General features: G+C 36.8%; 1 protein-coding gene across 5 annotated transcripts; it reads right to left on the reverse strand.

Annotated features, from left to right (window-relative positions):
* Positions 1 to 370: 370 nt before the first annotated feature.
* On the reverse strand, positions 371 to 27,497 carry LIX1 (limb and CNS expressed 1). Of its 5 annotated transcripts, XM_082784414.1 has the most exons (7): positions 27,264 to 27,316; positions 24,858 to 24,941; positions 15,979 to 16,142; positions 7,217 to 7,357; positions 4,310 to 4,405; positions 1,899 to 1,976; positions 371 to 1,072 (listed from the first exon to the last, which is right to left on the reverse strand). In XM_082784414.1, coding segments are annotated over exons 2-7 (765 nt in total). In that variant the 5' UTR covers positions 24,859 to 24,941; positions 27,264 to 27,316; the 3' UTR covers positions 371 to 787. The 5 variants fall into 5 exon arrangements, with proteins under 5 accessions (XP_082640540.1, XP_082640537.1, XP_082640538.1 ...); XM_082784411.1 differs by lacking the exon at positions 24,858 to 24,941 and having other exon boundaries at positions 27,264 to 27,497; XM_082784412.1 differs by lacking the exon at positions 24,858 to 24,941 and having other exon boundaries at positions 15,979 to 16,203; positions 27,264 to 27,497.
* Positions 27,498 to 27,637: the final 140 nt, after the last annotated feature.

Below are 27,637 nucleotides of genomic sequence, written 5' to 3' on the forward strand. Positions count from 1 at the left end.
GCAGAGGAATTATGTTGGCAGTCAGTATGGGGAAAGGAAAGATCTTGAATCTCAGTAGGCATTTGTTGCAGTGCAAGTAAATTTGAAAAGGCACATAAAGAAAAAGTCTGACTGGCAGACTGTTACCACATAGCATCCATACCAGACAGAATCTGATCAGTCTACTAATTTTTGCTCATCTTTATGTCCTTACTGCTTTGTAATATCTTGTTGGCTGCAACAGAGTTTTGAAGCACATTGAATCCGGAGTAATAGCTGTGTGCAACTTTTATTATTATTTTTTGCTTGGAAGATTCTTGCTACCCTTGAATAAACAGAATAAATGAACTGCCAAGAGGACACACAGATGCTGTGAAGGAGTCTGAGAGTAAAAATGTACCAGTGCCTAAACTGCCCTTTTTGTCTTTTATTGCTAACAGTCTGTAGGTTTCTGACAACAATTTTTACATCTTCAGCGAGGAAAATGTAGAGCCTTTTTGCAGAACTCCAAATCCAGAGTACCATATCAAGTTCAATACCCACAGTACCATAAAAGTTTTCTGTGGTTTGTCTCCATTTATGTTTATATATATCTTAGTACCAGTACTACATAAAATATTCATGGTAGCTTTGGTTTGACCTGAAGAATATTTCTATCCACCAAGTAGAAATGAAACAAAAAGGACATCAGTGCTTTTAGATACAGAAATTAAAACATCCATGGGAAAGAATGTTACCAATTTACATATGGGATATTTTCAACCTAGACAAATATGTTACAGTTTGAGGTCAAACACCTTCTTCAAGGTTACTGATAGCCATGTAGGGCCAAGCTCATCTGATCGTCCCATGAAGAAGTGGTAACCTGATCACTGTAGATCTGACTCAGTGCTAAGCTCAGTATTTCTTTCTTTTCTTTGTAGAACCTCAGTTCTTGCCCAGCTTTCCTGACTTCCTCCAGTTCCCTAAGAGCCACTTGCAGCTCTTGGGAAATAATTCCTGGAGATTCTTGCTCCTTCATAATCCAGTCCAGGGCCATGTGACTTCTCATCTTTTCATCCAAGGAATACTGGGAGTAGTAGGAAATTACTTCCTATTATTCAGGAAAATGACAACAGATATGGAAGTCAGTTACAAATTATTCTTATTCTTATTCTTATTCTTATTCTTATTCTTATTCTTATTCTTATTCTTATTCTTATTCTTATTCTTATTCTTATTCTTATTCTTATTCTTATTCTTATTCTTATTCTTATTCTTATTCTTATTTTCCCCAACAGTTTCCTCAAGAACAATTCAGCTCTGGACAAAAATTACACAGCAATCCTTTTGTAACATTCTATACATCTTTCATAAGCTGATAACTAAAAGGGAATAAAACATCCATCAAATATTAAATTTCTTTATAAGAGACTTAAATGTCAGGATGGAACTAAATTTGCCTATGATGACATTTCTTGAAGGAAGGTAACTTTTTAAATGCTAAAAGTAATTTTCTCCCCTTTGGAAAACTCAGAATGCATACTTTTTTTTCTGTAGATTGCAATACAGAACAAAACTTAATTTCATAAGTTAAAAAATGTCTTGAAAATTTTCAATCTAATGCATTTCCCAAAGTTTTCACAAAAATAGATATCAAACCATGCTGGGGTAACAGTTTTTCTCAAGTGAATTTTCAGCCTGTCTCTTGATAGATAAAACTGAGAAATAGCCTATGGCTTCTTGAAGTGATAGCAAGGGACAAATACAGAAGACATAAATACATTTTAAAATTTAGCTTTGTCTGAAGTCCTGTTTATATCAAAATAAAGTAAAAATACATTAATTCAGAACTTCAAAAAATATATATATTTACATATTTTAACCTCAGGTAGTTACCCACTCACACAGCCAACTTTTAGAAGCTAGTTATGTCATACCTGCCGGGAGCACTTTGTTTCACGTAGTGCTTTAAGGCTTCCATTCCAATGCAGAAGCTGAAAGACAATCATCAGCTCCTGCAAAATGGGAGCATACTGATTATGGATTAAATTTTCAAAAAACACACCTTTTTACTTCAGAGAAAGAAGAAACAGAGAAGATTTGGTATTTAAAGATGATGATATAAAGGAACAAAATCCAAAATCCCATTAGAAGTTATAATGAAAGTCTTATAGCCAGGGAGCTGAAAACTAGAATTTCTTCTTTTGATGCAAGTAGAGTACTAAAAATCATGGAATCATAGAGTCATTCAGGTTGGAAAAGACCTCCAAGATCATCTAGTCCAAGCTTTAACCCCGTACTGACAAGTCCACCACTAAACCATGCTACAAAGTCTTATGCTATCCTCCCAGGCCTGTGGAGGAATCAAACAGGCAGCACAGCTCAGCACTGAAAAAACAAATTTGGTGGTGGCGGTGGGGGATGTAAATATGTAAAACTGAGGGATTTATCTCCCAGACAGTTAAGTCTTTGGGGGTTTAGATCTCCTATGTCTGAGTAGGCTGTTATGTTTTCACACATATTGTGGGATGTGCCATCAATTAAAAAACTTGACTGCCAAGCATGCGGCAGTGCACATGCAAAGGAAGGTCCTCCCTGAGGATCCTGAATCAAAAAGGGAGACACCTCCTCTTTCCACATTGGAAGCTTTAAACAACTGTATACATTCAGGGGCCTGCTGTGAAACTTGTGAGGTTTCCAGGAATGCAATTACTTGCAGGCATGCACAGTGGCCACACATAATCATATGCTAAGCAATATAGGTTTAAGATTGATCTACAAAGAAGCTTTTACTCACTTTTAGGTGACCACTACAACCTTGTGTGTAGTCGTAGTGTTGCTTAGTGTAGTCAGTAGTGGTATTTAGAGCTTTAAATTACCTACTTCCTAACCTTCATTGTGATGTGGTGTCATCTGCAAAATTACTGAGGGTGCACTGGATCCCCTCATCCAGATCATTGATAAAGGTATTGAAGAGCACTGACACCACTACTGAACCTTGGGAGACACCAATAGTGACTGGCCTCCAAATGGATTTAACTCCATTCACCATGAGTCACTCACCATGAGTCACTCAGATCTTTTTGTCATACTTATCAAAGTGGTGAGGAAAAGACTCTCAATTTTAATTAGGATAACTTTGGATTTGGATTTATAAACATATTTTCTTTCACAAAACTCTCTTCTTGTAGGCCACAGCATCTTACTCCTTTAAATGTTGTTGCGTTTTGAGTGTGTTCTTTCTCAAGGCCTGATTTTTTAAAGTTATATCTCCTGTTGGCTTCCATCCCTGCATGAAGTGCATCTTGGGAACAGGCGAAGGGGTAAGATTGGACATCTTAAGGATGTAACTTAATCCACAGCAACTCTCCTTCTTCCACTTGCACTTCCACCGCAGTATCATTATTTATGATATTAAATAAATAGGGCAGCTTTTCCTTTGATGACATTTTTCACTCTGGGTTAGATATGACACAATGAGATGTTACTTATAACTCAGCCAGAATGCAGAGGCTTCTGGAAAAATGCAGTTCATAATGGGCACGCTCTAGGAATATTCATACTATTTTCCCAAATTTGCTCCCACTCTCCACTCATTTGAAATATGTGTGTGGCTGTGTCTTGCTTGCAGCAGTAAGGTGCTGCAGAATGGCCCCCACAACATAGCACCTATTTCCAGTTAACTTGTGTTATTTGTTAACCTCAAGCAAAACTTTACAGTATACTGCAGGCTGTTTAAGGTTTATATGACATCACCACAATTCATACTTCATCAAATGGAGGAAAAGCAAACCCAGAAATATGTACCTACACTGGCACCTATGTGAAATAACTGTTTGTGGATGGAGGTTTTATGTACAGTTTGGTTAATTTAGAAAGTTGCAAAAAAGCAACTGGAGATTTTGTTATTGTCTTGATATTAGATATTGATATTTTGATATTGTCTTGATTGTCTTTTCTGAAGTGTTTTTTCAAACCTGAAAAGTTTTTTCAGTTGGTGTAAAATTTTGAAAAGGCTCTGACAGAGTATTAGAAGTGGTCAACATTCCATTGAAATGACCAGAATTACAAGAATATTTGCACTTAGATGTTACATCAGGCACTGTGTGACAATTTATTCACCCATGTCCAGTGCAGGAAGTCAGGTGCTCTCTCACTAGAATGCACCAGTCCAGTATAAGGATAGTGTTCAGAGTATTTTCTCAAGTTATTTAGATTTATCTTCATGTTTTTCATTGGGATGTGGAATAAAGGAGGGCATTTTATCATTCTGTTAGATATTAGTAATGAAATTAAGTTGCTTCATTCAGCTGTGAATGATGCAGAAGCCGCACTGTTATTCTGATACCTGAAATTCCAGCATTGTCTTTCCAATGTTTGACTCTAGCATGTAATGATAGGCTCCAATACTAGTGCTGGGGTCATCAGCATCCTTTAGGTTACCCTGAGGGAAGAAACAAGAGAATGTGGTTAGAAGGCAAGTGGTTGCTTTTTGATGTGATGCATATTTTATAGTTATGTTTTAACTTATAGTTAACCGCTTTTATATTTTATTTATAAAATATAAATTATATATATATATAAGTATTTATAGTTTATTTTATAGTTATATATAGTATTTATTTTATATCATAGTTAACATGTTTTATTACTGCAATCCTGAGACATTTTTAATGCCCCTTCCTTTCCTTTCCCCAGCAAACAATTTGGGAATCTGTTTTTGTAAATCATAGTTACCTTGGATGTTATTATTTTCACTAGTGTTTTGTGTACCATCTGATTACTGTGAAATGACCCTAGCAACTGGTAGGCCCTGTTTTCTTTCTCCTTAAACGCTGACAAATTTAGCATTGGAGATTTCAATGCCTTTATGTGTTTCTGGGTCTTCCCAGAGTGACAGCAAATCAGAGTGCTAAAGTGCCTAATGACCTGTTGGTCACTGGTAGGAGGAAAGGAGTTGTGAGATTAACCAGAAATGCTTTAATATTTACTTTGCAGTATGCATTTAGCATTCCAGAGGCTTTCCTAGCTAGCCTCCCATGCAGCTTCTACTGTTCCTTAAATATTTTTTCTGCTGATATATGTAAACCATATATATTATATATATATATGTATGTATATATATATATATTGTATATGTATATGTATATGTATATGTATATATCATATATATTTATCTGATGTGCCCTTCCTTGTGGGTGTGATTTTCACTCTACCTGCTCAAGAGTTCTTTTCCTTCTATCTAGCCAGGATGCCACTAGTCTGATTATTTCTACCTCCCCAGAAAAGATGGCATTATTGTAAAGAAGACATAATTTTGGGAGAAAAAAGGCTACTAGGAAGTTTTAATTTCTCTACAGAAAGAAAAATTGTATAGGTGAGGTAGCTGATCATCCTGGAGCTCTTAAAAAGGCCTATACCAGGTGTAAAGACAGAAGGAAATACAAGACTGGGGAAGGAGGAGATGCAGAAAACAAGGGGAAACAATTTCTTATTGTTCTGTCCAGACTTGTTTTTCCCTCCTTAGTCAAAAAGATAAAATACTCTCTTGCTTTGACAGCTCTAACATAAATTGACTGTAATGGGACTATAATGAGGGTCTAGATTTTTGAAGCCATTCTTGGTTTTCTTATAAACCAAAGCAGCATCCCTCCTGAGCGCTTCTGAAATAAACTGACAGTGACTGGTGGCTCAGCAGTACATTATATTCTTATGTTAATGCCCTGCTGCCCTTTAACTCATCTTTGCAGTCCCAGTGCTCTGTTGATAGGAGAGCCATCTCCTGGCTCCAGGATTTACTAATCTCTGTGGTACTGTTGCTCATCCATCTATACCTAAGAATAACTGTTTGAGGTGAATCAATAAAATGCCCCTTCAGTTAAATCAGTTCTTTCTAGTTTCAGGCATTTAAGAAATTCTTATTACTAGTACCCAAATGCTGAGTAGGTCTCGCATCTCATAATGTAAGTCTATAGAATGAGTACATTTAATAAAGTATCTCTATGACCATATTGATGAAGAATGATGACATGGTCCATAGTTCTACATTTAATTTTTCAGTAGAATTCAAAAGCTGCGTAAATTAGCCAGGTAGAGCAAGGGGCTGAGTTTCACTTAAGTTCACTCTCTCTCCTCTCTTTTGCAGGGAAAAACCTAGAAAAAGGAATGAGATAATTTTGGACGGATTCCTTTGCATAACCCCAGGTGTTCAATGGCAACTTCAGAAAGTTAAACAGATTTCTACCCAATATGGTTCCACTGAACTGCAAGTAAATTTATGGCTTTTGGATGCTGTAGCGTTAACACACCACTGCTGCAATATTTATGCTGGCTTTTAAATATCCCTAAGGAAATCCAAGCAGAACTCTGTGAAGCATATAACCTTTTACCTCAAAAATTTCCATAAAAAAATGATAAATTACTTGAATCAAAACTCCCTTTAAATTGCATACGCAAATAAATCATGCTCTATTTTTCCTAACTTTTATGGATTTTTGTCCCTCTAAAATGTATAAAATTCACAATACTGGAAAAGAAAACCATTCTTTCATCTGTAAAACAGATACAGACCAGACCTCCTTACACTCATCTGTTTCTACACCATTCCCCAAATACATCTCATGAGGGACTACAGCACTTTCTGCTCAGAAGGTGAACACCACAGATCATGTCACAAAATACAATAGTGATGTTTCTAAAATTTTAAATATCATTTCCACACTTATTAGCAGAAATGACTTCTGCCAACACAAGGAAATTCAGTTAATCTTTCCTTAATCTATGATACATGCCTTTTAGCAAATCAGTATTTTCATTTTAAAAGATTTCTAATACTCTCAGGTGATATTTGCTACATTGTAGTGTTCTGAACTGCAAATATTTTATCTAGGCATACTAGAGAAAACAAATCATGATCAGACTTTGAGGACTAAAACAGCTTTTCAAAAATGATGTTTTAATACCAGTATATTAAACATAAAATTGACTTGGACAATCTTTACTACCATAAAGGTGAATAAAAATCACTAAAAGCTTATTTGTTGGCTGGTGAAAAATCCAATAGTTTTGGAGAATAATTATCATGTATATTTCATTCATTAACATTGTTCACACGTGCTACCTGTTGGTCAATGGTAGAGGAGAAGTAGGCTACGTGAAGCTTTGATTTGATGATCTGCAGGATCATACATATGTCCAATAACTTTTTCTCCCCTGATTTATTTTTTTGTTTTGTTTTGTTTTGTTTTGTACTTACACTGGTTGAGGAAACAGCCTCCCGAACACTTTCTATGATGAATTCCTTTGTGATCCTGCGACAGGGAAGTTCGTTGAAGAGAGAGTTGATGAGAGCCACTTTTGCAGCATCTCGCCTTGCTTCTGCTCTGCTTAAGCAGCTCTGAAAAAGCACATGAATAATTTTGCAGATCTCAGGTGAAACCTGTATTTCCCATCGCATTTATGTGTGTTTTTTTTGCCTTTCAATACCGCAAAGATAAATAAATAATAATAAAAAAGGTTTATATTATATTCTATTATTTATTAATTGCTTTTCTCACAAAATCTGACTTCTGAAAATCAATACTTCAACCAGAAAAGACCTTTATAACAAGTTTTCATAAAATTTATTGGATTAAGTAAAAAAGTATTTTATAAAATTCTATAATTTTGGTAAGCATTTAATTGAATTTTCAAATAGTTATTGAAATAGTTATTGCATTAATTTAGTGCTTATCAAACTTTCTAGCAACAGCCAAGTTGGGAATGAAATAAAATTCAAAAAATAAAAAATGTTCCAGTGAAAATGTATTTTATTTTATTTTATTTTATTTTATTTTATTTTATTTTATTTTATTTTATTTTATTTTATTTTATTTTATTTTATTTTATGTTTTCCTTCAAAACAAGGGTCTGATTTGCCATCCGTAAAGTAGAATGACACTGAATTTCTTGCTGGTTCTGTGCTTCGTTTCTTTTAAACCAAATATACTGTCAGGAATTTTCAGGAGGTTTGATCACTGGAAAGGACAACTTGAAACAAGGTTGTCACCCACTGTTGTTCACTCCACCTTGCTGCAGAGCTGCTTAAGCTGGCAGTTGCTTGTGCTACCAGCTGATAGTAGATGCTGTCCTTGCACAGCTTACAGGGGGCTACTTGCTAATTACATGTAAGTCTAATCTTCAGAACTCCAGCTCATGTTAAATTTCTTTGTTTTTGTAATAAGTTATGAACAATTCTTAGTTTTTTCAACAAGCAAACAATGCATTCATAATTTTAATAAGTTTAGGGTTTTTTCACTTAGGAGGTAGGGGAAATTCTTAAACATGAACTCTGTGGGGTGACCTGGACAAAGCGTCACACTGCTAGTTTTGTGGAGTCTTAAGTCAGAAGACGTCCCCACTTCATCCTGCCCAACCTCTTGTATTACATATGTCACCAGGACTCTCCCACACACCCTACATCAAGCCCAAGTCTTTAATTATGTCACAGCTTTTACAAGACTGAATTGTGTCCACGGATACAGAAAAGTAAAAACCAAAGTACCAAAAATGCCTGAGTCTCAGCAACTACAGGGAATGGATTATGTGAACTAAATCCATATGAAACTGCACCCCGGGCTTTCAGGCAGACTTAAAAAAGCCTTCAAAGATTTATGTTAACCTGACCAAAGGGTGAAACTTTTCTGGAATCTCAAATCTGGGAAACACTACAGACCTGAACATGCAATTAAAGCACTCAAGATGGAGAGCAGAGTGCAGATGTTCTGTACTGTTTTAAGTTACTGCTCTGTCCTGGCTGGTGAATCAGTCCCAGACAGGGCCCTTCTCTGATGCTGCAATGAAAAGCAGTCACTCTCAATATCTGATTTGTCCATTCTTCCAGCTGCTGCCTCTCCACCCCACCAGCTGCATGTATACACAATAATTCATTTGGGAATGGGGTGAGAAAAATATATTTTGCTGTAATAATAATAATTATAACACAATTTCCTGGTATTTCAAAACAACTAATTGACATTTGATTTCAATTGTCTTAATATAGAAATGAAGTATTATGGTATAATTAAGTCAATGTATGATTGTGTTCCTCTACTATATTATGAATGGACTCAAAGAACAGGGGAAATCAGAACCTGCCATGGTTATCAAGACCAAAGCCATCTTTGTAAAGATGTGCTGATTAGATTTTTGTTAGACATGAAGAAAGGCAATCTTTAAAAAATACCTGAATGTATTTCAGATGGCAAGAAACACTGATTAACACCTTTACAATTCCAGTGTTTAACTTTCTTCATGGCTGGCAAGCTGTGCTGTACTTGGAGATTTTATCTTACTTTAATTAATACATCAACTAATTATCCATTTTCATTTGCAATACTTGAAATGATAAACTGCATACTCTTTTGTGTTCAGTTACAACAATACTCACAGATTCTTCTACAAGCTTTTTATTATTATTATTATTTATTTATTCCTCCAGGCCTTAACATATTCAGTAGCTAACACTTCTTCTTTAATTCTGCTGGATTGCTTCTATCCACATTAATAAATGGTGTGAATGCATGGTATTCCCTTACTACTGGGAGGCTTCTAATTATGATGTAATAACTGGTTTCCATCAAACAAACTGCTAATTGTATTATATGCAGTGAAAATAGAAGTGTAATACTCTGAACGGTAAAGTTTAAAATGTTTGCTCTATTTTAGGGCAAAATATATATATATTTTTAATTTTAAAGAAAACCAATTTAACCTCCCATTTAAAATAATATTTTTTGCAAGTTTGTTCACAAAAATTTGATTTCTAGAAGGAAATTGAGTTTTGTTTTATTTTATTTTATTTTATTTTATTTTATTTTATTTTATTTTATTTTATTTTATTATTTTATTTTATTTTATTTTATTTCTATCATGCTGTCTCAGAAGCTGCTGTCTCCTTGAATGTGCAAAATATCTAATGCTTTTATAGCTGTTTGAAGATGCCCAGGTCAAGTCTTTCATCACTGTATTTTTCTTTCATTATGCTTAAAGATTCTCTTGCAGGTTGCACATGACTCTTTTTTACAAAAATCTGAGAACAGAACTTGGATTTATGTGATTTCAATAATAAATGTTATAATACAAACCAAGCCAAAAAATTTGGAAATAAAACCATCTTTGTGCAGATGAAAACTAGTAAAATGACAGATAAAAGAATACTATTCACTTTTAAGTAAGACCAGCAGAGCAGTCTGCATATATTTATAGGCAAATGGTAAGTCTTGAGAGATCAAGAGATTCACAAATCTGTAAGAAGAGAAAAAAAGAAAAAAAAAAAAAAAGAAAAAAAAAAAGAAAAAAACCTTAAAATTTACTAAATTTAATGGGATATATAAGAACGAATACAAAAATGGAGATTATACTTTAAAGTGATGACATATGACATTTCTCTGTGATTTTTTTTTTTTCCTTTAATTTATATATTATCTTCTCAGTCCTAAAAGGATGAAACTGATTAGAGCTCATTTTTGCTGGGGAATAAAATGGTAAAATCTTAACATATTTTCTCAGAGGGCAAAGATTTCAGTGACTCTTTGGCTCAGTTTTACAAAGAAGTGTTGCATTATCCAAAGCTAAAGCTGTGGTGGAAAACGCAGCAAAGATCTCACAGCCAGCCATACCAGTGGTCTAGCTCTTCAGGAGCTTCAGCCTCCAGGAAAGATAGGGTAGGGGACATTTCTTCTATAATGTTACGGTGTAACACATACTGAAATACTGATAGTCATGCCCACTCTTAACATGCTGTTTTTAGGGACTTTTGATATTTGCAGCTGAAAAGGGATAAAGAAGCCTTAGCCTTGGTCCCCACAGGGAAAAGATGACGTTGACTGGGCTAATACGGCTGGCCATGAGCAAGACACAATGAAGCAGGTACATCACAGTGCTTCTGAAAAGCAGAAACAAGGAAAGTAACATTTAGCTTAAAGATGATAGTTTTGTTCTCAGTAGGTGAGTATATTCAAAAAGCATGAATGTTTCATTATAACCTGTTTCTACTTGGATAATCGCTATCTGTCTTAAACAGCAAGTTTACCTCCCATATGCCATGGTGCTGTAAGCATGAATGCTACTGGCCAAACTCTGTGTATGTAAAATGCACTTTTGCTGGTCAGTTACCCCCTGCAATGTGAGCACATGCAAGGTGCACAAGTCAGCTCTGGCTTTGTCTAATCCCATGACAGCTCCATGCAGACTGCTGCTGTGCCGGGGCACCGTGATAAAACCTGCCTCCTGCTGCCAGTTACAGCAAGACCTGAAATCACCCTAGAGGATCACAGTCAAAACCAGGTACCTCCTGGCTGTCTCCTCTCCTGTTGGGTGCCTGCCAGGACATGAAACACTGAAGCATCATCCCTGTAACCAGTGAAACTAGTTTGGGGACTGCTCAGTCTGGAGAAGATGAGGCTCAGTGGGAAGGTGGTGGGAGGGTGTAAAGAAGACAGAGCCAGGCTCTTGTCAGTGGTGCCCAGCACCAGGACAAGAGGTAGTGGTCACAGTCTGGAACACAAGCACTTCTCAACCGTGCAGGTTTCCAAGTACTGGCATAGGTTTCCCAGACAGGTACAGAGATATTCAAAAGTTGCCTGGACATGGTCCTGGGAAACCTGCTCTTGGTGGGCCTTCTTGATCAGAAGTTGGATCAGACGGTCCCTTCCAACCTCAACCATTCCAGAGAAAAGAGGAAAAGGCCTGTAAAGGGAGGTTAAAAAACTGACATTGTACAATAAAGTGTGTGAAGCAATCATTTAGACAAAAACATTAGGCCTAATGTTTCAGACCCAGAAGACTTCCCCTGCCCTCTGTGAAGTTTCCTACCTTCAGAAAGACTACCTACTAGAAAGACTTCAATAGTCTTTCTAGTGACTCCCTATGTTTCGAGGGGCTGGCTATCCAGCTGTGTCCACCTGGATGAATAAAAGGAGTCCTGCTTGTCCTTAGTGGCAAAAAGGAAGTCCCTCCTGCTCTGCTGCTGTCTTTCCTAAGCCTGACATCCAGGACAGGAACTGCTGCAGCTCCGAAATACTACTTCAGCCATCTTGGACAGCTTGATAGTTGAGGCAGCTGAAAGCCCACACAAGTATCTGCTGGCACTGTTATGGCAGCAGTGAGGGAAGGTTTCAAGGCCTCTTTACCCAATCGTCAATATGAGCCAGCCACTTTAGGAAAACTAACATTTTCCTTGTCCGTTTGTAGTGCTGTGGTGTCAGAGTTTAGACACTAGCCTCACCTTGACTTGTGCCTCATGTAATTCTTTTGGACAACAAGTTGTAACAAGCATCAAATGTGTATTGCTGCACAGTGAGAGAGCCTAATTGGTCCTTGCTGACTGCAGGCAATACTGGCAACAAACACTACACTATTTATGCTATCTGTTTCCTCATGCCCCATATTGGCTGTCTTATTTATACACATGAAAAAAACATTGAAACATCTACTGAATTATTCAAACCTTTAAGATCAGGGAGACTGTACTCATTGATTTTAAATGGCTGTTTTCTGGCCCTTGTTAAATCCCTTAATAAGAATTGAACTGAGACCTTAACTAGTGACATCACTGCACGAAAAGGTGTTTTTTATTATTATTTTAAATTTTTATTTATTTATTTATTTTCTTAGTCGTACCCTTATGAAGGTAAATTTCAGGAAAAACAAAACAAAACAAAACAAAACAAAACAAAACAAAAAAACTTGTAACCTGGAGCTGGGGAGGGAAGGAGAGCACTGGAGCTTTATGGATTTACCTGGCCTTTTTATTGCCCTTTTTTTTTTCCCTTTGTACTGATGAAGACATAGGAAGCCGTGTTCCAGACTGATATTCTAGTTTCATTGCAAAACTATTTATGTTGTGGCAAAAGTAGACAAGCAAATTTAAAATAATGCAGAGGTATGCATAATACATCTTGTTGAAGAGTTAGTATTTGAGAAGATAATACAGCCTTGGATTTTCTTTAAGACATAGTTAAATAAAAGGTGACTTTCTTAGCCTTCTGGTTGTGAAGCTGAAAAATGTGACACTGTCACAGAGACTTTTGTTATACTCCGTAGGAAGCTCAAAACAATATTCAAGTTAAAGAATAATATGTTGTCTCAAATATCTGTCTGGGATGTTAATTCTACATCTCCTAAACTGTATTTAGCTATGACCATTTTCTTCACACCACAAGTTGTTGATTAAGGGTTGAAAGTACCACCGTGAATGTCACCAATGACTATTCCCATTACATATATTTTGAAGCTTGTGTACTTTTTACTTTTAGTGAAAGTAGTGCTTGTAGTTCTACTTTAAACTTGTAGTACTTTTGGTAGTATTAATATTGTTGTGAGAAAAATCTATGGATGTAATTGAGGGAATATTCACTAGTTAGTGACCTATTTAATCAGTTAAACTTCCATTAAAATGGAAAAAAAAAGGATGAGATTTTAGTTGCATACACCTGCGTATACTCAAGTCCTTCAGATTCAAAAAAGTGCTAATGCACTCAAAATCTTGTAATTTTTACTTTTTGTTCTCAACCATATTTCCTAGTCTAATAAAAGATATAATCTTTCCTTCTAAAGCTAATTTTGATTAATAGTAGCAGGGAAATGCCAGCAAGTACATGAGAAAACAATAATTTGATATTTGAATGGTCAGTTCAGGGAATGTTTAGTGCTTCTATCCTTGGTGAGCTACAAACCCATTGTTCAAAAGAATTCATTGCTGTAGATGATCTCACTTGCAAAGATGAAAGCTAGGCTTGACTTTCAAACCCTTTTCACTGCATTTATAAAGTCAAAATATTCAGCATATTTCCCTTTGGTATTAAAAACAAAAACATATGCTAAAACCATGAGCAGCTTGATGCCTGAGTTCAGAAAGAGGGGAGCCAGAGGCCGATTAGATGGGCCTTATGTTGGTCCCTTTGTCATAAGTGAAAATTATTGCAGTTTTCAGAGTTAGTCGTGGTATCTGATTCCTGATATTAAGTGCTCAGAACAAAAATGGGAGAGTAAATCTTTAAAAGATCTAAGCAAATGAACAATTTTTTTTGACTGTGAAGTACCATGAAGTATATAATGTAATACATATCTGCTTGTCTTTAGGCAAGATAAGGATTTGGGATAAGGATTCAGAACATTATTATTTCAAGGATTATTTGAAACAAGACTTAAGCAGGGACATTTGTATTTTGTCCTGCGTTGTGTTGCTTACCATTATTTAGTGGTGTCGTAAATATAACTACAGTAGCTTTTAAGTGATCTGGACACTGAAATACATTATACCTCTAAAGTAAGATATTGGCAATTCATTACTAACTTGTTCTAAACCTATTCAGCACATGTCTTTTTTGAGACATTTTCAGTGAGACCCCTCTGTATGCTTCATATATTATATATTAATTATATATATGTATAAAAATATTTTAATTACTAATTATATAAATATATTATATATATATTAATTATATATATTTTATATATATATATTTTTTTTCCTGAACGCATGAATAGGACCAATCTCTTAATGTCCGTCTGCAATAGATTATCACGGGAACTGCACTGTCAAGCTGGCTTGCCTCAGCTTCTTTATCAGTCAGATGCTTCTGAAGTGTATTCCTGGCTGAATGTAACAGTGCAGCTATATAACAGAAATACCTGATTCAGCATTTTATAATGCACAGGGAACATATTCAATTTTATTTTATTTATATATATTTTTTAAGGAAAAAAAGAAAGAAAAAGAAAAAAGGAGGGAGCAGGTCTTGATAAAAGGTTGGCAAAATATGTAAAAAGTCAATGACACAGAAGGCAGAGTAAGATTTTAGCAAAGAGCAAAATCGAAAAAAAAAATGCTGTTTTCCTTTCTTACATCTCAGTTTAAAGACTATAATGTCAAAATTATCTTGCTTTGGTGTCATCACATGTTCCTGAAATGTTTGGTATTCAGGAAGTTCTAGGAGCAACTCTGAAATGTACTTCCAACAATTTCATAGTGAGGGCTGAATCATTAGGAAAAATAGGCCTGGAATGTTCAGAAGAGTCCATGAAAAGGCTATTATTTCCTAGTGAAAAAGCAGAGCTTGGTTTACTAAAGCAGAGCTCGTTTACTAAAATTGCAACTGATATTCTGGAAGAATGCTAATCCTGTGTCCAATAATTGTTTGTTGAAGATTGTTCTTCAACTGCTATTGTGAGACCTTCTGTGCAGGCCTAATTCCTGCATAGTAAGTAGGTGTTTCATAGTGTCAATACTGATGGAGTGAAAGTTTAAGCTATTGTTATCTACTGAAAGGAAGGTAGAGGATAGAGTGACAAGACAACCTTCCTCCTCCTGGAGACTGAAGGTGTCAAATTTAGCTGCAATTGTTATTTCACTGAAATTGGAATTTGATCGGTATCTGGTTAGTTTTGAACCCTGTTCTGTATATTTTAGCACAGCTTTAGCATGGGTTGGATGCTGCATGTTACAATATGTTGAGAAATACCTTCCCATTTAATAATAAAATAAAATAAAATAAAATAAAATAAAATAAAATAAAATAAAATAAAATAAAATAAAATAAAATAAAATAAAATAAAATAAAATAAAATAAAATAAAATAAAATAAAATACTAAGCTATTTCTCCACCATAAAAGATATTACTGTTTTCTGAAGTAAAGAAACTACAGGCACCTTGGTCTTAGATTCAACTGACAGAAATGGTTGAGTTACTCATAATGTTTCACTTCATTGTAGATGTGACTGGAAACCAGAGACAAGACTGGTAAAATCATTCCATACTAAATTAATTCCTAGAACTCTGTGTTGTTTTCCTTCAGGTACCTTGTCTCTCAAATTGGTGAGGGCTGGGACAGAATGATATTGGAAAAGTCAAGTGTGGAATTCATTGTTACATAAGTAGTTGTCCTGTATCTTTTATGGCAAAACAATTTTCATGAATGAATATATAAATAAATAGATAAAATTCCCCTGGCAAAGATTGGAAGCTGACACTTACCTGAAAGTTACCAAAGCAACTTCCTCCCGGCAAGGTAACATAGCTCACAAATGGTGGGCCCAGGGAGCTCACTGATTCATACACAATGATGCCTTCACTTGGGAATATGGCCTTCTGCTTCTGTTTGCTTTCCCAGAACTCCTGCAATATTGCTACGACATTCACTGTCAAAGATATGAAAACGCTGAATGTAGGATGCATACATGTCCTTGATCTTAGTGTTTTCTGTGTTACACAAGAAATGCAGACATATTAGCTTGATACATTTATAAATCATCATTGATAATAAAATGTCTGTGATTGTCTCTGCTGGTGTGAAAATATGATTTTGTGGCAGTTTTGGACTTTCTGGGATTACAGGCTACTGTAGAACATAAATTGCAGGTCAGCAACATTGTACTATTATGTCAATGTGTTGGAACTTTGATATCACAGCAGCCATTGAGCTGCTCACTTTCAAACATGAGAAAATGTTATACTCAGATTTCTCTTTGTCCATTCTCAAAAAAACAAAACAAAAACAAAAACAAAAACACATGGTCATGCAAGGAAAGCAGCTGACTTTTAATGCAAAACTTTATGAAGTAGCTGGGAAAAGGTGTTGTATATTATGATGATAATAGTTGCAGGCTAATGTGAAATAAGAAATGTGAAAATCAGAAATCCAATTGACATCATGACTATTGAGCCAGTACTCCAACGTTTTACGTTCTGTGATGGGGTTTTCTCAACACTTTTTGGCTTGGACTCAAAAAGAATTTTGGTATAGTTTATCTAGACTCCTTTTACACAGCCATGTGTAGCTTAGAGATAAGTTACTTTTCTAGGAAATGACTGCAGAAGGAAGAGCACCATAATGCATTTTCATTTTACCTTTGTCAAAGCTACCAGTCTTTCCTTAAGAACTTGCCATAGAAACCAGTCTATTGTCTTGGTTTTGGCTAGGATATTTTTCCTCCTACTAGCTGGTATGCTGCTGTGTTTGGGATTTAGGATGAGAATAATGTTGATACCACTCTGATGTTTTAATTGCTGCAGAGCAGTACTTACAGTAAGCCAAGGACTTTTCAGCTTCTCATTCTGTCCTGCCAGTGAGCAGGCTGGGGGTGCAGCAAGAGCTGGGAGGGGACAGGACCAGGACAGCTGACCCAAACTGGCCAAAGGGCCCATGCCATGTGGTGTCATGCGGGGCAATTAATATGGGGTGGCTGGACGGGGTGGGGGACCAGCTGCTTGGGGATAGGCTGGGCATCGTTCAGCAGGTGGTGAGCAATTGCATTGTGCATCACTTGTTTTGTACACATTAGTGGTATTAGTACTCTTATCATAATTATTATTATTTTCCTTTTTTCTTCGTCCTCTTTTTTTTTTTTTTTTTTTTTCTCTCTCCAAATAAACTGTCTTTATCTCAACCTACAGGCTTTCTTCCTTTTTTTTTTTTTTTTTTTTTTTTTTTTTTTTTTTTTCCTGATTCTCTCCCCCATCCCACAGAGGGAGGGAGGAGGGTAAGAGGGTAAGCAAATGTCTGCATGGTGCTTAGCTGCCTGATAGGTTAAACCACAACACTATGCAAAAACAAACAAACGAACAAACAAACAAACAAACAGCTGTGTATGATGTTCATCATTTCTCACTTGAAAATTTAAATTCAGAAGTTAAGAAGTATGTTTCTTAATTTGGACCTTCCAGTGGAAGTATGGAAGCCCTAGGCAGCAGTATGGATCCTTCAGAGTATTGATACTGGTTTAGTATCATGAGGCTATCAAGTATTAGTTCATACAGGAATCAGTGGCAGAGATAATTTTCCTCATACATGTATAATTTTCCTCTTTCTTCATCTCGTCTGACCTTGTTAGTAGTGGAATAATGTAGAAGTGATCCATTTTGAGACAGTGTCACCCTGGTGGTAGCTCACATGCAATTTATGGACAGGGCATTGCTCTGTTTGCTGCAGGGTGAGCCATGTGAGCTCCAATATTGTCACCGCCTGTTTCCTGACTTCTGGCAGCTGCACTGCTCTCACAGACAACAGCTTTTCCTGGCATTTAGCCATGACAAGGGCAGACACACAGAGTGTGGTCATCACCAGTTCCCTTCTTGCTGTGCTCAAACCATGAGGAAGTGCGGGTGGCGTGGTCTGAGCTCTGAGGAGGCGAGGCAGGGTGGTTGGAGCACACTGCTGTCTGCCACTGGATAGTGTCACGGATGCAGCAGCAGGGTTGGCTCCTACCAGTTCTGGCATTTTGGGCATTTAAAGCTGCAGAACTCTCATGGCATTGGAATATTGCTTCACCATAAAGAAGAAAGCTATCTGAATAAATTTTGTATTTGTAACAGGAAACACGTTGGGATAACCACTGTCGCAGTGCAGCTGTGGGAAAAAACTGAAATATTGCGGAACTCTTAACCACAGAAACTGACTTCTGCTTTTCTAAATGATAATGAATGTGGGAGAAAAACTGGTCTACTAGCCAGGGAAACTGCTGCCAGTACAGACTCCAAATGGTAATCCACCTTCAGAAACTGGTCTCTGGCTGAATACCTCACTGATGTAAACATTTGAGTGTTTTTTTTTTTTTTTTTTTTTTTTTTTTTTTTTTTTTTTTTTAGTGAGACCTTCTGCCCCACAGAGCATGCACACACATATTGGGTAATAATCTAATTTTAAACCCATTAAGTGAAAACTGATATTTGAACATAAAATTCATGAATGTAAAATTTCCAAGTTTAAACATGACAATTCAGTAGAAGCTGTTGCTTCAGTAAGAGAATGGTATTGGTGACATTCAGTCCTTTACTGGTATTGAAATAGATAGCAACAGAAAGTATCAGCTTTAAGAATATCACTGATTTAGGATGTTTCCATAAAGTGCTTTGGTTTTTGAAACAACTGTTGTCCAAGAGTGCAGTCCTTAAAAACAATAATGCAAAGTCCACAGGAATAACGAATTTGGTGTTGTAGGTAACCCATAGTACTCTTTCTGGTCTCGTCATTCAGCCTGTATGATACAACTTTTGGTAAAACAATAAATAAATAAATTTTAATAAAGCTTGATTTCTCCCACATCATGATGAGATCAATTATTCTGTAGGTAATAAACTGCTGATTCTTCTAAGAAGGTGTACAATGCAATTGGCAAAGCTGCATAGGGAAATCCCAAGCATGATCATTTTTTGTCCAGTCCAAGTCCCTAGATTTTAGTATCCTATGCCCCTCATTGATGGAGGGGAAACGACCCATAAATATCATGCATGCTTTTGCTTACCAAGAGGAAATTATACTGGTATAGTGGTCTATAAAAGAAACAGGTATTTAAACTGTTTAGTACCAATGGTAGCAATAGGTGATCTAAATTTCTGTGTGTCTGATCCTTGCTTCTCTTCTGTTGTTAGTTTTACAGAAATTAAGAGTTCAGAGTGTAAAATTTCTGTTTTAATTTCCATTCTTGTTCATGAGTCCTTTCGATGGTAATTCAGCATTTGGACAGCCTGCATCTCTCACTTGGCTGAAAGTTTCCACTCTGAAAACTAATATTCAAAAGACTTTTTAGAGCTATAGAGAGGTATCTCCTTTCACTGCAATACACCAGCAGAAATATATTTCCCTTCTTTTCCTGAAATCCTGAAACATGCTTTAAGCTGTCTCAAATATTACAGATAAAGCAATATTTTACCAGAGGACTACTAAGCAGTGAGTAGCTGCTACAGATTAAACTAATACATGTATGACTAACACAGAAACAGTAGCTGAGCAGCATCATTTTTATTCTGTTTAGAATTTCTGTCAAATGAAAGCTATGTGTCTATCCCACAGTGCAGCTGGATATCTCTGTAATTAAGTAATTAAAGGTGCCTGGGTTTGTACTGAATTGGATAAACATAAAACCTGGTTTAGCTGTGAGGATGGTAGCAGGAAATACTTGGTGGTATATATATAGTGGCAGCATCAAATTATCACTGCAGTTTTTGCTGTGATTTTTTCAATCCTAGCCAAAGCTAGCACCTCAAAACAGTGATGAACATGAAGATGCATCAGGTTAAACTACAGAATGCAGCCCTGATATCAAAGCCTCAAACTTCTTTTTCCCCAAGAATTCTTTATGTTTTGATTTAATTAAATTTATTTTACTCATCTGTTTAGCTTGAATCAGTGTGTTTATCATCATGAAATTAAAACAGCATATCAATTTCAAATATATAATTAAAAAAATTTCAGCTAAACTAGTAAAAATTCTGTGTGTGAATACAGTTCTCTACTAAAAAAAAAAAAAAAAAAAAAAAAAAAAGATTTTATTTATGCCTAACAGCCACTATTATTTTTTTTTCCTTCATTATGTATCACATGTATTTGTAGTAGTTTAGGAAGATGTGAAAAATGTATACATATGATCAAATCAAATATACTAAGTTACTATTCTAAGATAGTAACTAATGATTACTAATATGATGATTACTAATATGATGATTGCTAATGTTGTATTAAGATCTCTCAATATTCATTTTTCCTGTAATCACATGCATTGTTTGCCTTCATTTCTAAACATTCCAGGCAGAATGTTGTTCAATCTCTATGTTGTATATCAGTATTTGGCATCCAACTGGCTTTAAGTCTAAAAATGCAGTATGGAAAACAATGAGAATTTTCAGAAGTACATAAATGAAACAGCAAGATTCATGGTTTAATGCAGCAGAATACTGTAATTTACATCTCATTTTGAAAGGCCATTCTCATTCTTGTAATTGACTTTTGCATTTTGAAAGATGCCTATGATGTGGTTGAGTTTTTAAAATAACGCTTATAGTATTTGTATGCAGTGACAAACAATTTTCTTCAGGATTAAATCATCCATGCTTTAAAACAATTTATTTTGTACGCTGTCAATTGCTGAATTAGTTAACAGTATTGATTTTGTTGTAGGCAATGCCAAGACCCCATTCAGACAATATTTTATCCACTTTATACCTCAAATCTTTCTCAGTTAGAGTTTCATAGTAGTACGTGCATCACCAAGTTCAAGAGCAAGAATTCCATATACCCTCCTTTAGTACTCTCCCATCTGTGAATATTAATGGTTCCACAACAGTCTATTTGATGCTGGCTGTAATGCCTAGTTACGAGGTGAGAAGATGATTTTTCTTCTCTACTTTGCCTTTTACTCAGCTAGAAAAGCCTCTTGCCCAGGGGCTGAGCATTGTACCAAATGAAGCTGTCCCCAAGTGCAAATTCTGGTAGAGTTCTTGAAATTTTCCTAGACTCTAAGGACTTTTTATTTTTTACTTTTTATTTTATTTTATTTTATTTTTTTGAATGTAGGACAGGCTGCAAGTTCTGTGGAACAACAAATATGTGGGTTATACTGCTGCATTTACCCTAAATGAACCCTGAGCTCTTTTGAGAGTTCAGAAATACAGTTTGATGTGAACTGTGTTTGAAAGAGGATTAAATGATAACACATTTATTATAACACAACATCGTTTTCCAGACAATTTCTCACCTTTCAGTAGCAACTGTCTTGCCTCTGCTCAAGGAAGTCAGTGAGTCAAATTAAATATCATTCTAAGTGGGAAACAGAACTCTCCAACTTGGATTATGTCAGTAAGTTTGCACTGCATTGATGCCAGAAAAAAAAATAGCTCCAGGTTTCTGTGAATTACTGCTAAAAATACTGGCTAGGCATTCACCTCAACCAAGGCAAACAAACAATGCCATAAACATGAGGCTAGCCAACTGGGAGGGGGGTGTTTTGGCCAAGACTGGAAGGGCAAATCAGAGTGGGAGCCAAGTGACTCTGCCACTGAAGTGGAATGGAGTCGTATACTTGACAACGTCTCACTGCCGAGAGAGTGGAGTATAAAGAACACACACACAAGATAACCACCTACTTTGTCATTTTAAAACTTAAAACAGCTGTTTCTAAAAGTCCTTTTAACTGCCTTAGTGGATTTAATTTAATACGTGAATGCAGAAGAAAAATACAAGCTTTTTGAATGAAAGAAATATGTAATATGAAATCTATTAAAGAAGATTCTTCAGTGAGAGGCTAGTAAAGTTCCCTTACATGTCTTAAATCAAGCCATGGCACATAATCAGTAAAACTATATCGTTTAAACAAAGTTCATAAGTTACAAGTGCACCCTTCCCCAGCTGCAGCCTATTAAGGCTTGTAACTTAATGCATACATCTTAGGGAAGCTGTTAAATTGGGCTCAGGCTAGCAAAGAGATACTGTTTAAATTTCTAGAAAAAAAAAAAAAGGCAGCAACTGGAGTGGGATCCAGCTGTTTTGAGGGAAGGTTTTATTGCTTCTCTTTTGATTTATTTTGCATATTTTTAAACATATAAATAATAGCTTTAGGAAAAAAAGGTACAAATGTGAGTAGACAATATCAATTAATTTTCCCATGATCTTACTATGCATTTATCATATATATTACGTTATATATTAGCATGTTAGCAGTGATTTTTTTAGGATATTCTGGTCCCTATGCTATTCTGTTCTGTTCCCTATGCTATACTATTCTGTTCTCCATGTATATGTACAAAAATAAAAAGCCCCATATCCTTCCTAAACCTAATGAAATTAGGTATATTGTTAAATATATATAAAAACATTAACAAGTATCATGTACTGGGACACCAACAATGTGCTGAGAGGACTTCAGGGGCATTTTTCCTTCTCCATAATGGATTTGGATGCTATATGAGTGAGCTGATCTAGCAGTGGGCTGCTAGGTGATTCTGTCTAAAACCCTTAAAAAGCACAAAAAGTAGCAAGATGTTGTTTCAGGAAAAGAAGATCTGATTGTGGGGTGAGATTCCACTTGTGAGAAGCAACATCTTTAATTGGCACTGACTACCTAAATCCAGCACTGACTGACAGTTCCTAGACTTCAAGGATTTGGAAAAAGAACAAAATAAAATTAAATAAATGAACTGGATGGCCTCCTCAAGAGCCATTCCGAACGTGTTACCAAGTAAAGGAAGAAAGAAGAAGATGTTGGAGGTAAGCAGCTCAGAGAACGGTGTAGGCTTTGTGAACCATTGGTATGTTTGTAGTCACAGCAGATTTAGAGGCAGCTAGGGAAAGGAAGGGTGGAGACTGGGAGGGTTTCACTGACACCACCGTTGGACTGAGGCAAAAAGTCAATCCCTGCAGCATTACGAATTGAGTAAGCAGGTTATCACTTGGAACAGAATGAGTAGACATACTAAAGTCAGGTGTTTTTAAGCTGATAGTCTGAAGACAACTGTTAATCATTGCTGAACAGCTTGGCTTGGTCTGCACTCTTATGTAGCATTACATGGGAAAATGATAAGAACTTTGGTATAATTTCAATATCTGAATATAGCAATAAAGAATTATAAATTGGTCAATCTCTTGTGAAAATCAGAAGTATAACTGATTTGCACAGGAATAGTATAATAATAATAACATTAATCTAGAAAGAAAAAGACTGTTTGTTTGATAAAACTTTTAATCTTGTAATATTTCTCCAAGGCAACTGACTTACTCTGGCTATAGTACACTTCAATTTAAAAGCTTGCATCAGAGAGCTAGTATGGTACCCACTGACAAATCTATTTCAATGTTAAATGAAGATAAGTGAGCTGGGCTGATTCTACTAAAAATTATGGGCAGATCCTCATAAGTTAACATACTTTCTTATTAAAAACTCTACAGTCTAACCTGTCCATCTATTGCTGACCTGAAATCTTTGCTGGTAAAACATGCAAAGGAAAATGTGCAATTTGTTGCTACCAGTAAAAAGAAATGGAGACACAGTGCTGTTCAGCTGATGCAAAATCACTTTGCTAAATGTTCACAAACCAACCAAGTAGCAATCCAGCGAGGAACCATGAATTCAAGTCAGGGCTTAAAAAGACTTTCTGGAAGTACTTAGCTTTTTTCCAAGCTATACCGTAACTCCTACCTGATACCATAATATTTTTTGATATGAAAACAAAGTCGTAATAAGGTCAGCATATGGGTTAGACCAATGCTGGGGTTAATTAGGTCTGCATGGTAGAAAGCATTATCTTTAGGATTCCTGTGTTACCTGGGATGGAAGCTACATACAGTGCACAGTTCAGGGAAACACACACACCAAAAAGCAAACACAACTCTTGCAGTAGAACGAGTTGAGCACTGGGCTCCTTCTTCTTGACTTCCTCCTCCATGTCTTTGCCTGTCCCATTCTTGCTGGAGCTGCCAGCCCCTCTGCAGCCCACTGTTCCCCGTCCCCCATCGATGGGCTGGTGGCAGGCCTGCACCACGGGGCCTTGCTCAGACCCCTGCTCTCTGCCATGGGCACCGCATCCCTGCCCGATGGGGTCCTGGGCCAGCCTGCGTGGTCATGTGGGGACATGAGGGCCCTTGCAGCCACCGGCCTGCTTCACAGCAGCCCAGAGACACTGTTTTCTCCCTGCAGACAGCCGGTTATCGGGGAAAGCAATTTCACACCTGAGGATTGTCTCCACTCAACACGTCACGTGCAAACAGATTTTTCCAAAACAACAATGTGGCTAGCTCACATCCATTTACTTCTGTAAAACAGAAGGCCCTTTTTTTTTTTTTTTTTAGAAAAGATCTTGTCAAAAATCATGGATTACAGCTCTTCAAAGAGAGATGAATAATTTGTTAAATTGAGGTAAATTCCCCCTTCCCCCCCCCCCCCCCCCCCCGGAGATTGCCTACCACTATAAGGATGAAGCATTCTCATGGCAGGGAGGACTTGTGAGAAACAAACTATCCCTGCTGTCTTGTTGCCAGGGCATCCAGCCATGATCTTACATCTTTCCCGAATCCCATCATCTCTGCCTCTGCTGGGGAGATGCTAGCCCAGAAGGAGCACTGCTGCAGCAGGCACAGCACCACTCACTGTATTTGCTCCTGCAAGCTGCACCCAGGAGGGCAGGGACTTTTGAACATCTTGTCTCTCCCTGCTGCTGCTGAAGAAAGCCCTCTGTGGAGACAGTACCAACAGAACAAAGTGTTGGGACAGTGCAAGCAAAGACCCCTTGGTTGGAATGGGAACAAAAAGTGTATGAAGTGTATGTGGTGCTGAGCAGTGATGAGCAGACTTGCTCTGACATCTTGCCCCAGCAAAACTCAGTCCTGTTGACATACTGAGTCACACCACATTGTGAAAAGGGTAGATGCTGCTGCAACAAAGTAGATCCTGAATGGACTTCATTCTTATTTTGTTCTTTCCAATAAGGTCTGAAAGTAATGTGTTTGTAAGAGATGTGGACATGGTCCCATGGGGAAACATGAGACACTATGTTCTTTCTAGTCTAATACTTGCTTGCTGTATTTAAATCTGATTAAAAGTCAGAGATGGACACCACCTAGATCTAAAGATGACTTTTTGCTGAAGATAAAAAGAATGCATGTAAATTCTCATCTGACTTATAGACAAAGCACTATGAATGTCTGTCACCAGTCAGAATTAGTGGCACACACTCACAGCAACTTCAAGCCTATACAGGTTAAATTTATATTAGAATGCCTTCAAAATTCTTTTCATACCTCAGAAAATCTAAAGTAGAAAAAAAAAACAAAACTACTCCAAGCCACTCACACTTTTGTTTCTATTTAATCATCCCTCCCTCCCTTAGATCTATGGGTGGTCACAAATGCATTGTCCAAGCAGCTTGTACATACACTTTCAATAAAAGCCTTGTCAGTAGACCTGCAGGAACTGGTTACCAGTAGAAACTTATGAAAGGGAATGCCCCTCTCCTCGAGCCCACCCCCCACACTGCACCCCGATCAAATTCTTTGTTCCTGTGATGTGTGTACATTCACAGACTGCACCACGAGGTCCCAAGACTGCAACAGTAATACAAACCTACCCAGCAGCATAAAAACCTCCTGCAGGGTGGCCTGAGAAACAGATGTCAGACTCTTAAGCTCTGGGACAGATCCTTATGCTACATTCACACAAGAGTAGCATCCTTCTACAAGAGTAAATCCAACTTAGTCCCAGGGAACTACTGGGTCAGCCTCTGACTTTTCAGCGTGGCTATGAGCATAAGAATCTGGCAAGTGGAGTTGTTTAATGCAGATGTACATGGGTTTTTCCCCTAGGTCCATCTCTAGCCATGTCTTTAAGTCTTTATTCCTTTTACAGCAAGTTTAGAAGGCAACAGTTGACTGTATGAGACTGATTTTATTAACTCTAACAGAGCTGTTGACAAAAGAATGAAGTGGAGATTAAATAAATGTCTCTGCAGTGTGCCTCAGGTCACACAGGAGATTACAATTAGAAGCGAATGTTAAATAAATAAATAAATAAAACTCCCTTCTAAAAATCTAACATTGTTCCAGCATTGTTTGCATGTTAAATGATTGACTAAGTGATTCAGACTGAAATGACACCCAGCAAAATACTAATTTTACAATCAAATTGTTTATGTAGGACCGGATTTGGGGGCACGAGATCAAGAGATCTCATTCACCTGTGAAGAAAACTGAGAACAATGGAATTTAACTATTGTTTCATTTGATCTGTTGAAGAGGGTTTTTTCCATTGTATGAAATCTGTGGATGGATTTTCTAAAAAATTACTAATTAAATAGCACTTCCACGCATAGCCCCACTCAAATCATAAATTCAAATTTAAATACTCATATTTTCATGATGTGAGTTGCATTGAACTCTGTTTCAAGGGATGCATCAGGCCAGTTTATTATGTGCCATCTATTGAAAGGTACTTCAGAACATTTCACAAGGGATAGTTTGTAAAATGAGAGAGAAAGAGAGAATAAATAAGTGTTTTGGTGAGGTTTAAAAAGTGCATCCATAGTCAAGTCTGATATGGGGGGGAGGGAAATCACATTCCATATACTTGCAGGAAAACATCTTATGTTTGAGAAGCAGCCTATTGCACTTTATCTGTGTAAACACAAAGATTGCAATATTTGATATTTTGCAGTACTACAGTTAAGAAAGGTAATTTATAGGACGAACTAACCACAGAAAGAGAGTTGGCATAAAGTTTTCCAAAACTGTCAAGCAATAAAGTTTTTACAATGTTACTAGAATGCAATTAAATATCCTAAGTAAAAGTTGTGAATCAGTTTTCTGAAATGCAAACTTAAAAAATAAGCAGCAACACTGCCTTCAAATAGGCAAGGTAAAATAATGATAGTTTGTGGTATGCACACAAATACATGTACAAGCATGTTAATTACTTCTCTCTCTTAATTTGTTGGGTACAACAGACATTTGAATTAAATACACTCACTATCAGGGAAATAAAATAATTATCTTTGGTACTTACAGTCTTTAAAAACCAGGGCAGGGTCTCGATGAGGCAGAACTTGGGCAATTACAAGTTGCAGAGACTCCAAGGTTCTGTCCATCTCTGCTCTGCTTTTCCAGAAAGCAGCCACACGCTGCCCTCATGCCTGAGTCAGGCAAGTCCTGTACCAACTTTCCGCAGCTCATTGATGCGCTGGATTCCTGAGGAATCTCCCCACGTCTCCCAATCAGGCATTGCCTCAAACCCCACGACCCTCCGCAGGGTCCACCTCCCCGGACTGCTTATCTTTGCTGTATGCTGAGCTAATTAGCTGCAAAGGCAGACTGACAGGCGCATTCCTACTCCTTCCTTCTGTTAAACACACCCACCTACAGGCCAGGGAGAGAAGCTAA

Source organism: Aythya marila (assembly GCF_965140915.1).
Source record: "Aythya marila genome assembly, chromosome: Z".
In the NCBI taxonomy this organism is placed as follows: domain Eukaryota; kingdom Metazoa; phylum Chordata; class Aves; order Anseriformes; family Anatidae; genus Aythya; species Aythya marila.